The sequence below is a fragment of the Uloborus diversus genome, chromosome 10, assembly GCF_026930045.1.
Source record: "Uloborus diversus isolate 005 chromosome 10, Udiv.v.3.1, whole genome shotgun sequence".
NCBI classification, from domain to species: domain Eukaryota; kingdom Metazoa; phylum Arthropoda; class Arachnida; order Araneae; family Uloboridae; genus Uloborus; species Uloborus diversus.
In genome coordinates this window covers 128,155,059-128,171,426 of record NC_072740.1, presented here as the reverse complement: position 1 = coordinate 128,171,426, position 16,368 = coordinate 128,155,059, and the positions used below count along the sequence as shown (strand labels likewise).

General features: G+C 33.8%; 1 protein-coding gene across 1 annotated transcript in view; it reads left to right on the top strand.

Annotated features, from left to right (window-relative positions):
• Positions 1–263: 263 nt before the first annotated feature.
• The window catches only part of LOC129231509 (acetylcholine receptor subunit alpha-like), a 37,812-nt gene continuing 21,707 nt past the window's right edge, over positions 264–16,368 (top strand). The window contains exon 1 of the mRNA XM_054865842.1: positions 264–341. Within this exon, the coding sequence (XP_054721817.1) occupies positions 279–341 (63 nt within the window). The 5' untranslated portion in view covers positions 264–278. The remainder of the gene's footprint in view (positions 342–16,368) is intronic.

Here is a 16,368-nt window from a genome sequence, read left to right as displayed (position 1 = left end):
AATCTCTAAGCTTTTTATTGGATCAGGAATAATATTTTTCGGACATTTAAGCATTTTTATACAAAAGACGTTTAGTATATACTAAAGAAATAAACACATTAAAATAGGGAAGGATGTTTCTTGATATACAAAATAAAACATTTTATTTAAATCACTTTTAATATTTATAAATGAGTTATAAAGCAATTCTTCTCATTGCAGGTAGTGTTGGAAATCCTGATGCTCGAAGATTATACGATGATCTCATATCCCGCTACAATAAGCTTGTCAGACCCGTCATGAACGTTACAGATCCGCTAACAGTACACATCAAGCTGAAATTGTCACAGCTCATTGAAGTGGTAAGTAAAAACGCGGGCTCACAATTCATTCATTTGCCGCAAGCAAGCACTAGCACTTTTTAGTCAAGGAAGTACAAAATAATTTTGAAAAAAATATAAAAAAGAAGCGACTTCAAAACTGCAGCTGGAAATTGCTCTAAAAAGTAAAAAAATAATTCTATTTGAACACCATCGATACTACTTTTAAACAAATATTTTGAAGTCGACGCAAAAACGAAAGGGGAAAACGATGTATAACCATTTTTCGTTTGCATTTTTCATGAAAACCAGTCCAAATTAAGAGCGAAACATTTATACTGCTATACAGATTGGTTGTTATTACCGTAATGTTTGTAAATTCTTCTGTAGAATCTGGGTTCCTAAAGTTTTCATTTGTGATTAAAGTTCGGTTAAGCATAATTTTATCGTTTTTTTTTTTTTTTTTTTTTTTTTTTTTTTTTTGCGCTAACTTCAAAATATATGCTTAAAAATAGTATAGATGGTGGTTAAAGAATAAAAGTATTTTTTACTTTTTAGAGCAATTTCCAGCTGCAATTTTGAATATGGCTCGATTTTATTTTTTATTTTTTCAAAATTATTTTACTTCCTTATTTTTAGTATAAATGTATTTCAGAAATAATATGTTGCCATCACGAAACGCCATATAAATGTCCTATATTTTAAAAAACTTATCAATCTATCTAAAAACCATTTAAATATTGATGGTTTCCCCAACTAATTTATATTTCACAGCAATACAAGTTAATCACGATAAAAATCTCATTTCTTCATACTTTGGTCGTGCTGTCCATTATTGGCATGAGATAACAATACCTCAACTAGAGCAATGGTAATGAATGAACTTCATGTTTGCTTCAGAGAAGCCTTCATTCAAACTTCTCATCATGACTACTATTAATGTTATTGTTGTACTAACGAATTTTTTAACAATGGTGTTTGCATTCAATCTCTTGGTGTCCCCCAGTTTCGCTGACCATGAAATCACTCCCCCCCCCCCCCCCCGTTTTGCTGTTCATACCTTACTACGGGGAGGGGGGAATATTTAAAATATCCGAGAAACTGGGAGTAAACCAATCATTTAATAGGAAAATTACATGAAATTTACTGTTTTTTGCCCATAACTTTTCTTCTAAAGAACATACTATATGGGCGATCAAAGGTATGGAACCCTTAAGTTAGAGCATCCCCAGTCCATTAGAAAAGGAATCCTCAAAATCGGTTTAATAGGTGAGACGTTATGCGTGGATAAACAAAAAAAAAAAAAAGAGCTGATATGTGCATCACATGACTTCCTTTTACTCCAATTTAATGTCATTTTCTCATTATTGGCAGTTTTAATATGATTCAATAGTTTACTCTCTAAATATTACCAACAGTGGCCAAATTGAAACCAGATTTAAAAAAAATAATAATAAAAATAAAATCGCCGAATTTGTCGCCAAGTTGGCGACAAAACTTGGCGACCAAAAGACTGGCGATATATCGCCAAGTGTCCGTCAAATTATAACACCACTTGAGTTTACATCGAAATTAACAATGATTTCCCCCCAAAAAGGGGCAAAAGACCCCATTTGAAGGATACGAATGCAACCAAAAAGGAGGTGCACAACTAGACGCCCCTAGGAGTTTGTGTACCAAATTTCAACTTTCTAGGGCATTCCGTTCTTGAGTTATGCGACATACATACACACATACGCACATACATACGTACATACAGATGTCACGAGAAAACTCATTGTAATTAACTCGGGGATCGTCAAAATGGATATTTCGGGTGTCTGTACGTTCCTAGGCACATATCCACGTGTGGTCAGGTTGAAAAAAAACTCAACATTCATTTGGGGGTGAGCGAAATGGAAATTAAGGTAATGGAAGTTAAGTCGATTTTTGGGTGAAATTTTTTTCGCAAATACAATACTTCCTTTTTTGTAAAAGGAAATAAAAAGCATGCATGCGTTATGAACTGATAAAAGCCTCCTTTTTGAAGTCGGTTAATAAATAACCGTTTACTAAGCTAAAATAATTTTCACATAAACGAAAACTTCGTACATCTAATTAAGGTTAATAGATCTAAAGTTAGAGTCAACTCTTGATAACTAGAAACCCTAATGGACCGGTTCATAGCCTTCGAGTTATTTGTAGTTCGAGTTACAGCCTTTCTAAGAGTTTGGGACCCAATGCAAACTTTGAAATAAAGGAATATTCGAGTTAAATGCAGTCAGAGCGTGATTAACTACTAGGCCTGAAAAGGCCCGATCTAGGGGCACTCTAAGTCCATCATTTTCCTACAAACATTACAAACTATTTTAAAATTTATATCCATTTGTATTTTGACGATACAAAATTTGTATTTAATTTGTTTATTATTTTATTTTGAATAAAGAGCGATGCATAAAGTGTAAAGCACTATTTTATACCCTAAGTGTACCATAGCCAGTAATATATGCTGTAACAGAAGAGGTGTGTTGTTGCAACGCTACAACCTTTGTCTAGACTACACTGCTCCAGTGGCCCGCGCAGTTATGGCGAGCCTACTCTCCTGAAATTTCTAAATCGGGTCTTGTATACAGTACTCCCGAATACTCGGCCTATTCTGGACCGAAAGGGTGACTGGCCAAGTTTATGAAAATGTTCGAGTAATATGGAAATTTTAACTATCAATACTTGAAGGAGCTTTTAACATCGATCGATTATATATTTTTGGGATAGCATTTTTTTACTTAAATTTTACACAATTAGATCTATGATCTGTAAAGGCTGTTTGAGTGTTCTCTTACTTTTGTGTCAACATTATTTATTTGCATAATTTCTTTTGCCTCGGTAAATCGTTTAGTTAGCTTAGCGATTACAATAAATGATTGTCTATAAACTTTTCCGATGCACTTTAATATTCACGACTGCAAACTCATGTCCATGTCATGTCCTTATTCATGTTAAATCGTTGCATCACTACTAATGAAGTTTGCTCACAAATTCTAATGAACTTGAAAACTTCGATTAAACTTCTATAGTTTCTGGAATCGAAGTTAAATTAAACTTGTTAAAAACTTAGTATTCATCAAAGCGATTACTCATAATATCCATTAACACAAACTGATAAGCAAATTAAAGCCAAAACGTAGCGTCACTACTTATGGAGAATATATGGGTAAATTCTAGTGAACTTGATATTTGCGCATCGACACAGAATAGTACAAATGTTCAGAACAATTTATCGTTAGTAAAAAATATTATGTGCTCTGCATCTTTAAAAACTTCAATATATCACAAATGAAAGCTCACTTTATATACAAAGAACAATTGGAATAAGTCCTCATACTGAGTTCTTGCAATAACTTAAGAAATGTACTCGAAATATGACAGCAATCTTTCATTTACCACTACCAGTTTACAAGCATGAAATATAAAATGAATTAATGTACGAAGAAGGAACCGCTGGTGCCCACAACCAAAATATTTCCAACAGTTCGTTAAAAAAAGAAGTGTTTCTAAATTGGGCTTTATCCTGCCAAAAACTCAAGCAGAAACAATTTCAAATGCACTTTGTAGTTTGCTTTCAAAAATGTAAAACATTCTAAGTTCCAACAATTTATTCAACTTTCCAGTTTCACACAGCCCTGTATAAATATTCTGGCTTCTACCTAATATGCCAGTTTTAAGCTCCAGTTTCTTTTGAAAATAAAAACTTAGCTTTTTATTTTAACATATCAAGGAGCAAACACATTCGGCGTCGGACAGATGAAGCTGAGAATGACTTAATCATCCGAATCCACAGGTCGCATATTTTACGCGGGGAGTCCCGGAGAAAAAAAAAAAGATGAAACGAGGATGAAAGCCACAAGTGCTTTAGGGGCCGTCCACAAAATGATGTCCGCTTTGATGGAGGGGAGAGGGGGAGGTTCGTGAAATTGTGACAGTTTGTGATAAGGGGAAGGAGGGAAGTAACAAGAAGTAACACATTACGCATTTTTATAACAATATGCTAATGAAAAACAGCGTCACATGCGACAAGGAGGGGGGAGAATAAGGCGACGTATGACACTTTGTGATACAAGGGGCAGGAAGGACAGTTTTATCAAGAAAAAGCCAGGCATCATTTGGAGACAGCCCCTTAGAAATGTTCCAGAGTAGTACGAGTCTTTCTATGACTATTTTTGAACGAAAACAATTGTTTTCAAGTGTTTAGTTAGTAAAACAATTGTTTTACGAAGTCTCTCAATAAAGTGTCCACTGCTTCGTTTCAAATTGCACTTTTATGAAGCTGTTATGTACCATTATGAAGCACAAGTAGTAAAAATATACTCTTACGAATTTCGCTTTGTTTAAAATGAATTGCAAATATACTGACATGGTTCAGCAAGTACAACAGTCATCAACTTTTTAAAATATGATAAAACACACTACAGAAAAATTGCTTAAGCTGGAAAAATAACGACGAAATAATTCAGAGAAAAATAAACATTTTTGTGCTAAAAAATATTAATCTTAAACAACGACTTTTAAAAGCACAAGATTGACAAGAAGTTTCACGCGTGTTTTAGGGTTAAAAGGAAGCCCTTTTTCAATGTAACGAGCTGATGTGTGCATCACATGACTTCCTTTTACTCCAATTTGTTGTCATTATTTTTAATGTGATTCAATAGTTTACTCTCTAAATATCACCAACAGTGGCCAAATTGAAACCAGATTTTTAAAAAAAATTGCCAAATTTGTTGCCAACTTGGCGACCAAAATACTGGCGATATATCGCCAAATGTCCGCCAAATTATAACACCACTTGAGTTTACATCGAAATTAACAATGATTTCCTCCCAAAAAGGGACAAAAGACCCCTTTAGGAACATTCGAATGCAACCAAAAGGGAAGGTGCACAACTAGGCCCCCCTAAGAGGCTACGTTCCAAATTTCAACTTTCAAGGACATACCGTTTTTGAGTTATGCGAGATACGTACACACATACGACGTCACGAGAAAATTCGTTGTAACTAACTCGGGGGTCGTCAAAATGGATATTTCGGGTGTCTGTAGGTTCCTAGGCATATATCCAAGTGTGGTCGGGTCGAAAAAAAAATCAACATTCATTCGGGAGAAAGAAAAATGGAAATTAAGGCCGATTTTTGAGTGAAAATTTTTTTCGCGAATACAATACTTCGTTTTTTGTAAAAGGAAGTAAGAATGAGAGCTTTTGAATAGAAAGACATTCGACAAAAGGCCAAAGTTAGAAACAGAAAAGCCTTAAATACTCAGAGCACAGGATTAACGAACAACCAATAAGCTCCTTTTACTTTTGTTGGCTGTTTGCTAATCCTCTAATCCCACAATTATAGGTTCCTCAGTTTCTAATTTTAGGTTTTTGCCAAATATTTCCGTTAACAGTACGTTGACTAAAAAGAGACTTTTATGCAAAAGTTCCGTGACGATCAGAAAATGCCATAGTTAGTAAGTTACAGCCCAGGTTTTGAAGCGGTAACTTGCTGCTACAATTAAGTTATTAGCAGGTTGCTGCAACGTAGGAACATCAGTTCGTGGGGACATCAGTAACTTTGCAATGACGTCTTCGCAGCGTCGCAAAGTGACCAGTCACAAATTAATTGTTTTCAGTGACGTCGCATTGAAGCACCATGGAACATGTCACGACAGCTTGACTCGTGCGAGACGTCACAATTTTATCACTTTTAGACTGTGACCATTGTGACTTGCAGTGACGACCATACCCTTGTCGTGGCATTTTGTGCTTTCAAGGCCAGTTATTTTTGCGTTAAGAAAATACTTCTTTGTAACTCCGTGTAATTAAATGTTTTGCAAATTTTGCGATTTTAACGTTGCAGTTTATATAAGATAATAATAACTGTTTTAGTTTTTAAGATTAAATCAGAACATTAAAAAATATACCAGTATTAAGTACAACTGCCCATCTGTCTGTCTGTAGACCAAGATTGGTGGTCGCCACTCGCCACATGGTGACTAAATAAATCTTTAGTGACAACTAAAAATAGTAGTATTTTTTACCACCTGGATCGCAATTTTCCCCTAACTCACATGTATTATCAATAAACGTTAATGGCATTAATCAGTTACATTAACCTATGTTTTGAGCGACAATTCTTATGTTTTAGTCGCAATTTTATAGCTAACTTGTTGTTTAGTTACTTGTTTGGTTTACAAAAAAGTGGCGACTAGAAAGGAAGCCATGGAATGGGATTTTACTCACCACTGGCTACCAAAAAATATATATATATAAAAACATTCCCACTCTTGATCTTCATCTGACGGTAATAGTATGTGTGTGCTGAGACAAAAGCAAAGTTTCGAAATACTCTTTTATTCTTAAGTAATATCCTTTCATGATAACCTTCATACACGACTTTTGAAGCAAAGACTCGAGCCAGTTTGTTTCCCACTTTCGCGAGTCAGAAAGGTAATAAATGCCTTTAGTGTCGGACAAGGAGGCCGAAAAGAGCCTTTGGGAATCGGAGGGAGCGCTAATTTGAAAACTAAATGGGCTCCTTCAGCTCTCAACACACACATAATGAAGACGACATTGGACCCCCCTCACTCACAATTTCTTAGAAAGAGAACCACAATTACGCTCTTTGTTTTCTCCCCTACTAACAAAAAGTGTCCCGATGATTAGAGTCTTCTGCACTTTTCTTACGTTTGATTTATAAAGTTAGAAAGAAGAGCTTCTTATTCATTTTTCTTTTTGTCTAGCCCTAGTAATAAGAAAAGTTTTGTGAAAAGCTCTTCGCATTGCAGGCACTCGTTTGGAAAAGAATAAACAGAGCGTAAAAGTCATAGAGCAACTTCTTTCATTATTAGAAAATTAAACATTCAAATCGATATAGATGGTCTGCGAGTTTACTTTTATCTTTGTAATGTGTTTATGTATATATATATACACGAAATGAGTAACATTTAGTGAACAACAAACAACATTAAAAGAACAATAAATAGTTACATTTTTTTTCTTTTTTTCTCAAATACATAACTAATTAAATTTTGTTAATGCGTAGATTATTTTTTAATGTAAGCTGAACGTAAATCAGATAGCGCAACTATTTTTTCTTGATTAGAAAATTAAACATTCAAATCAATATAGATGTTTTACGAATGTACTTGGTTCACAAAAGTGTCCCAAAACTTACACAAGATTTCAATTAAATTGAAAATTAGTTAATTTAGAGTTAATAATGAAGAAAAAGAAAAATTTAACAGCTGACAGTTTTGGGTTTGTAAAACTTCAGCATCGCAAGAAATAGAGCAAGGCGTTTTCATTGCCTAACAATTCATTCACTGCTTTTTTTTTTCTGTTTCCTGGTCTTCCCGATCAGAACTGTGCTCTACGATCATGTAATTAAAAAACATTGGTTTCCCTTCTATGGGGTTATTTCAAGTCAATGTCAACAAACCTACATCCACCTGAGAATTGTAGGAGGTTCGAAGAATCTATAACAATCAGCCAATGCAAAATAATCACAAATTTCTACAAAAGAGTGCTTATGTGCCAGCAAAGCCCGTTTACATTTTGTGCTATTTCATACATAGTCCTATTCTATGTACGAGTCTCGTACTTTATGTTTCGATTTAAAAAAATAGTTCTCTATTAATTCAAATCTTGTGTAAATTTTGGGACACTTTCCAATATGTATTACGCTTATGCGAACTGCACTAAGATCGTTAACTAAGTTAGAACTGTTCCTCAAAATATGAAAGGATTCCCAAAGGTCAAGATCTGATGAATTGGGGCATTTTTGGATAATCTGATAAGAGTTAGTTAAATATTTTTCCAACATCTGGCTCCCATATCTTTAATACTGTCCTTTCCCCATTCCCCCCCCCCTTTTCCCATTCATTTTTATCTATCTTCCTTTGTTTATTTTTACCTTTTTGTCTTGATTGACACCCTCCCCCCCCCACAATTTTCTTCTATTTATCTTTATTTTTCCTTTTTTCGAATATTTTTTGTTTCTGTTCATTTTATTTCATGGTTTTCCATTCAGCTTTTCCTTTCTTGCGGTTCACGGTTACTGACAATTTCTTTTCTTTTTGTTTAAGCTTCGGTTTAATCTTTGTCCAATTGAATTCTTTCTTTCTGGGTTCGTACCTAAGAGAAAGCTCTTGGCATTTGCTTGCATTCCTATTGGTTCCTGATCGGTTTATAACTTTGTCATTGGTGTTTGGCTAATCCGCTGTTTTTATCTTTTAAGCTGCATGCTTATCTGCTCTTGGCTTTTGTCGGATGTCTTTTCATCCATAAGCTCATTATTTTTTGCATTGAAAAAGGCGTTCCCTGTAACGCCGAAACACTTGTCTGCTGTAATTTGCAAATTTGTGCTTCATCTAACGTTGTTTTGTCTTACTTCAATGTGTTAATGTTTGAATTCATTTTTATTAAAACAAATAAAAATCAATATAATGGAAAGTTGTATAAAAATATTAAAATTTACATTACGTACCTTTTTATTATTTCTTATCCCAATCGTACTGTTTTAAGCAACCAACAATTTTCCTCAAACATTAATTTCGCTTAGTTAGTTCGTTAGTTGACTCATTTACAAAAAACTCACTCTGCTCCACACTCCTTTTGTTTACGATCCTAAGCTTTGTTGTGTGCCTGGACCGATCTGTAACTTGTCGCAAAGGATTTATAAATCACTAGGTATTGTATTTCACTTGAAGACGCTGAGCACTTATTTTATTTGATAAATCTATGCCCTACTGTAATATGTATGAATGCCCTTTACTAATTTTCTGCTGAACATTTTTAAAGACCTGTAAAAGCATCTAACGCAAAATAACTTGTCTCACGGAATTATGCATTGCTTGTCCCGTATTGTTTCCCAAAGTCATTTTCGGGCAAACTCTGAGCAGAAGTCTTTAAACTTTATCGTAAATTTCATTTGGCTCACGTTTTTACTTCAATGTGTGAAACTGAGTTAAAATATTTGAGCTAAACTGTCAAAGAAAATTAATTTTAGAAGCGCGAATTTGTAAAGTTCACTTAGTTTTTCTTGTTTTAAGAGCACGCTTTTAAAGCGTTTATCTAAAAGCAGCGTCGAAAGACGGCGGAAGGTGGTGGGAAAACGGGATGCAGTCAGTGATAGCATTTCCTGAACAGGAGAACTCAATGAATAGAGGGCAAATATTTTTCAAACCGAGCCAACTTCTTTTTCTACCATCGTTTCTTTTTTCAACTTCACAGCTACTGGCTAAACAGTTTGTAGAATTTTTTTACTCTTCTCATTTTGAGATAAATATTTTTTTTTTCCGTTCTGAAGGGGAAAAAAGGAATAGAAATTTAATTATGAAAATAGAGCATGTGTTTTTTTGAACCTTTCAGTCAGTTTTAAAGGCATTCTTTTTTTTAAAAAATGTTCAGGAGTACCTAATAAGAGTCGTAATTCAATTCTGTTTGGATGTCTGACATAAAATAGCGGTTAACAATTTTGTCTTACCTTGGGAGATTTCATGAGCTTTATCATAAAATTTTCTCTACCGTGTCTATGATAGAGCTAAAAATATTTCCTGTTTCGCTTAGAAATATTGATTTTAATGTAGCTTCCTTATTACTGAATCCATACACGAAAATGATTTTCAACATAAGATTTAAAAAAAAAAAAAACGATGATATAGAACCATGTTTGTTAAAAATGCTCTCCAAGTGTGCGAATTACGGTGAAACGCGTCAAAAATTTTACATTAAAGTGCGCTAAAATAATTTCTCAATATGTTTATGTTCATTTGGCTTTAAAGAATGCGAATACCAGGAGCTGAGTTTTAAGTATTGCTTAACTGCTGAAGTATTCACAGAAATAAACATCAAAATCAGTGGTTATTTTTCACTAGAAAAATAATTAATTCACTTATTTACCTTTTTAAAGCTAAAATAAAATTATATATATTCTTGTAACTGAATATTTTGCATGAATATATATTTTAATGACTTTAAGTTTACAAAGCTATTTTTTTGCTTTTGATATACCCATGGGTGAGATCAATTTTTAGAGTGGAATAAATGCAATCTCTTTATTACCATTTTAAAAGTTTGATTTACAAGAGCAAGCATTAGTGTTAAAAAATTTTGAATGGTTCAAAAATACCTTTAAAGAAGATAAACAAAAAAGTTTAATATTTGTACATGTGTTTTTATCAAGAGCTCTTTTCCGCAAAGCGGATTCAATGCAAAATTTAACCTATTACATCAGGATTTATGCAAGAGTGAAATTTACCCGCAGGCGATAATGTTAACTTTTCTTGGTGGTACTTTTCTTCAAGTAATGGTACTTTTCCGTTAACGGTATGTCACTTGGTTTGGCGACTTGTTTACTTTCTAACTTAGTGACAGCAAAAAAATTGTATAAAGAAATTGGCGATAACTGCAAGTATATGGCAATCCAACAATTTAGAAGTTGAAGTTGTTGAATGTAACCAACTATGGAATTTTCACTTTCCAAAGGCGATAAAAATAAATTAAAATTGCCAAAAACAAAAACGTGCCAACTGACGTACCTTTAACGGAAAAGTACCAGTTTTTGATCAAGTCGAAATTTAAAAAAAAAAAGCAGTTTGCAAACCAAGAAATAAAATATGGGAAAGAAATATCCTAGAAAATATTTGAAATCACTTTTTTTTTTTTTTGAATTGGACGTAAGGAGTTATGGAGGGAAAGGGGCAGACAGACCAGCAGACACTCATTTCCCCATCTCAAAACACTACTTTTTGTTTCATTTTTATTATTTCATATATTAGGGTAACGACTCCAGTAATTGGCATTTTAAGAGTTTGTCCTTTAAACTAACCTCTGTTTTCATTACGTAGAAAAATAATATTCACTTGCAAATATTTTTGTATCAAAGAATGTACATATGTGCATTTATTTAGTTCACTAAAAGCAAAAATATTTGATTTGATATTTTTATAAAAATATATGTATAAAAAGTTACCAAAATCATCAATAATTGGCGCCTGATATCCCAGTGTATGACACCTTGTGATCCAGTAATTGGCACATGTTAATAGAACTGGAAAATCACTTTTTCACTTTTAGATTACATACAAAGTTTATCATCATAAGAAACATAATTAATGTTAATTTAAAGTTAGTAATTTTTACATAAATTAATGTTAAATCACACATCTTGACGTTGAAAAAGTATTTAAAAAAAAATTAATTTGGAGTGTAACATGGAAGAAAATATCGAGATTATTGCTGTTTTATTAGTAGGTATGCAGTTTTGATTTTACGAATTATAGCTGTTTCCACAGAAAAAGGAATTAATCTGATGATTCAAAGGGACCATAAAAAATAAAATGATTCTCTAAAGTCGCAATATCTGACTGATGGCCAAACATATCTGTTTTTCATTGTATCTCTTAAAAATTAAACAGTATATTCTGCAGGATTCAAATGAATAATAGAATTCATATAATATTATTGTTGCAAAAGTATTAGAAATCAAATTAGTGACACATTGCACAACACATTAGTGACTATAGGCACATGTGCCAATTACTGGAGTCTAGCAAAATTGAAGCACCACTAAATGGCATCCATCAGTACTTCAAAAATCCAAAAAGGGACAAAAATATACTTCTACCCACTCAATGTAACGCCTTCCAACTAAACAAAACTTTTGACAACCAAAATTTAAAATATATTTTAAGTCAGATTTTAATGGATTGATGCGCATGCTTCCCTTAAGCCACGATACATTAAACCTTTTTTTTAAAGATTTTTCCCTTTTTATTTTTGAGCAAAAGTGAACAGCTAAAAAGTTCCGAAAATTTCCCCTGTACATTTCTAATTAAGAGTGATATGTTTCTTTACTATAACATTGCAGGATGAATTGCCTCTTTATTAGAAGAAATAATATTTTACAGTACATTAATTCATAGCTGCAGATATTTTTACAGATAATTGCATTATTTAAGAGCTTACTGAAAGAACATGCTATGTGACAAATAAGCGGGTCTGAGAAAATCGGATTTGAAGTTTCGGGCTTGTTCCTTTTCTTTGCTTCAGGCAATGAGAATTTTCTTTTTAGTGTGATGTTGGAGCTATGATAGGAAGAATTTGTTACATTACATTTTGTATTATTAATTTTGTTCAGATGTGAGAGATCCATTTTAGCTCAATTCGCTCAAATTAGGTTTATATAGTACCATCGCAGCTAATAGACTTCTTTTAAGAGCTACTAAAAATAATAAGCATTGTATAAACGCAAGCAGGGAAGAAGATTCAAGTCCAATCTGATAGGACAGCTAGGAAATAAGGAGGACATTGTTTACAAATCTAACAAGAGGTGGTCACAAATAAGTTTTTCTTATAGAATTAACTAGTTGAGCGGTAATTTACCGATATTTTCAAAGGGTAATTTTGCGGAAAACAATCTCAGTGTGAGTTGTTTATTTTTTACCAATGACGGTGAAAAATAAAATAAAATGATACCAAAAAAAAGAACTTGCAAAATACTATTCATGATACTGCGATTTACCACGCTAAAAGAAAAGTTTCTTTTTCTGATTTTAATGCAACGGTACGACCGTGATTCAGAATCCTGCACTTAGTTTCGATTATATATTCTTGAAAATTTCGATCAAGATTAACCCGGGGAAAAAATCATTGAAAAACGACGAAACTCACGATGCTCGCGTTTCTAGCTTGACGCTCTAACCACCTGAAATACACGAATTCACTTGTAGAGAGCTAAAAGTATACGAGTATACATTATAGAAATGCTTCATAAAAAACAGAATAAACCGATTTTTTCGAAAAACCAATACAATGCTAGTTTTCTGCTTATTTTTCGCCGAAAGCAGTGAAAAAAAAATCTTTAAAATGATGATTTACATATGAAGTTTGATAAATTATTGACGAAGTTATGGCGTTGTCACAAAAAACGTCTTTAAGAAATAATATATATCATGAGCTATTAAGAGGCGTATAAAATAAACAGCTTCATATGAACATGTAGCTGTGCTCAAAAAGGTTAGTTTTAGGGACCTGAAAAGTTTTCGTGGCAACTTCTTCATCAGCCCAGATTTAGTTCCAAGTGATTATCACCTGTTTAGTCAGCTGAAACTGTAACTGGGGAGAGGGGGCATTACGTAAATGATGAAAACGCTGAATATGCAGGTCATACATAGCTGAGACAGCACTCCGAAGACTTTCAGATATTAAAACACTGATAAAAAGATTGCGCGGATGTATGAATGAAAATTGCAAATATGTAGAGAAATAAATGTTATTTTTAAATACGTATTTTGGTTTCCTTTTATTCATTGGATCTCTCAACCTACTTACTGCCCTCGCATGTTTGAAAGATATAATAAGGTACTCATTTGCTTACTTCCTCAAATACATTACTTAAGACGTTCATACGTTGAGCTCTTCAGTTGTCTATCTATTCCAGTTTACCTTAGGTAGCTTTTGAATTTTCCACGAAGGAAGAAAAGTCGTTTGCTTTCCTTATTTTCTTTTACTTTCAAGACAATTCTGAAGCTTTGAAAAAAAAATGCACTTTTTATTTTCCCATTATGCATAGAAATGAAACTATATTTTACGACAGGGAAATGTTTTTATCATCCCTTCCAGACTATCATGCTTAATGATTCTCAAATCACAAACGATAATATGATTGAAATCTTAACTAACAATAAGTTAATGGTCTTTTTTGTTTTCTATTTTTATATAAAATTGCCTGATCGATAGCTTGAAATAACTTTTATTAGTTTAAATGCCCATTTATTTATAAACATTCCCATATAAACCCTCTTCCATCATTTTAGAGTTATTTTTTCTGCCCACGTTTGAAGTTTGCCTCAGAGAAAATGTTCTAGTACAAATCGTAACTGAAATGAAAATCCACGGAATCATCGTGACAATCAAACCAAAATCCTGTTTCATCTTGTCGGCTTAGTAAAATTAAAATTTTTCCGCAAGATGTTCGATCTACGTTCAGTACAAGTTTTCACAGATTTAAAATGTAAAATTTCGTGTTGAGTAACATTAGTCTGGTTTTATTTACCTCTAGTTCACGAACACTGATGGTTTTACTAACAGCTTACCAGGACCGAAGCCTCTTATTCAAACAATGTTATTCTATTTTGCGAAATCTCGATTTTGTGAAAATTTTTCCTGATCCCCAAGAGTTCGTAAAATCGAGCGTTAACATCCTATAGAACATAGGACTTCTGGACATTTCAAAAGGGAAAAGATCATCAGCATTGGAATGAATACACAAAAAAATTAAGCTCTATTTGTCGAAAATAAACGTGGTGCGATTAGCAAATATTGCGCAATCAGAAAACTTCTCAATGAATTCAAACCGAGCGAATTTTATAAAACGTGATACCATAATCACGTTCAACGTTGAAAATGACAACATTAAGCTGCGTCTCTCGTTTCCAGAACCGGGCCCCCCAGGATGAAATTCCTTTACAAATGGTTTTCTCTTTGTCCAAAAGAATTCGATTTTTCGGCACAGTATACACCCTTCCCCATAAGATGCTAAATTACTTTACGTTGCCCCTCCCCCGAGTCCATGCAGTAAAGTGAAACGAATTTGCGTCCACGATGGCTCACGTACCAATCCAGAAAATTTTTCATTTGATCTCGTGCGTCTGGAAAGCAAACTGCATTATTGAATTCGATGAAAGCTTACTTTGAATTGAGGCTAAAAGTATTTCCCTTCAATACTGTTTTGAGTCGTTTTTTCAAAATAATCCTTTTATTTGCTTATTTCTCTCTCACTTCCCTTATAAAATTTTCCCGATAAAACGCATATGTAATGAGTATCGTAGAGAGTGCTGCTGAACGTACAGGTATTCGTTTAACTCAAAATTAATGAGGTGATTTTTTTTATTTATTTATTTATTTTTTTATTTATTTTTTTTTTATTTATTTATTTATTTATTTATTTTTTGTGACGTAAGTGGTGAGGTTGCGTGTGTGTAGCCCCAACGTTACATTTTTGTGCATTCCATAACATTTAACAAATAAAAGTAAGGAAATTTCCAATTGGTGAGGTGATTTTTTTTTGTAACGTAACTTTTGAGGTGGGGTGTATAGGAACCCAGCATTATATTTTTTGTGCACTCCATAAAATTTAACGGATTAAAGTAGGGAAATTTCTAATTGGTGAGGTGATTCTTTTTATGTAAGTAGTGAGGTGATTTTTTTAAAATGTAGGTGATGAGGTGGGGTGTATGTAAACCTAACACGGTAATTTTTGAGCACTGCATTAAATTTAGCAAATTAAAGTAGGAAAATTTTCAATCAGTTTTGTAACTGAAACAATCAAGTCAGTATTCATGCATATAGAGACATATACACTGATGAGCCAAAACATTATGACCACCCTGTCAATAATGCGTTGTGCCACCTTTGGCCTGCAAAACAGCTGCGACTCGCTTTGGCATGGATGCCACAAGATCTTGGTAGATGTCTGGAGATAGATAGTACCAAATGCTAATGCAGCGGTCACACAAAGTTGAGATATCTTGACATGATGGTGTTTCAGCTCTGAACTACCTTTCCATGAAATTCCAAATGTGCTCTATAGGATTCAAAACCAGTAAATTTGGTGGCCAGGGCATTAATTGGAATTCTTCATCATGCTGCTGGAACCACTCCAGCATAATTCTAGCCTTGTGACATGGAGCATTGCCCTGCTAAAAAATGACATTTCCAGTACGGAAGACCGACGCCATGTACGGGGACACCTGATCTGCCACGATGTTCAGATAACCCATAGCCTTCATGGTATGTTCTACTACAACTAAGGGTCCCAGAGCCTGCCAGGAAAATGTCCCTCAAACCATAATACCACCACCTCCAGCCTGTTTACGATCAACGGTACAAGACGGGAGCAACTGTTCGCCAGGAAAACGGCGAACCTTGGCACAACCATCCACAACAAGGATAATGAACAAGAAATCGCGATTTGTTGGACCATACAACTCTCTTCTAGTCATCTAAGGACCAGCCTCGATGTTCTCGGGCCCACTCTAGGCATAGTTGGCAATG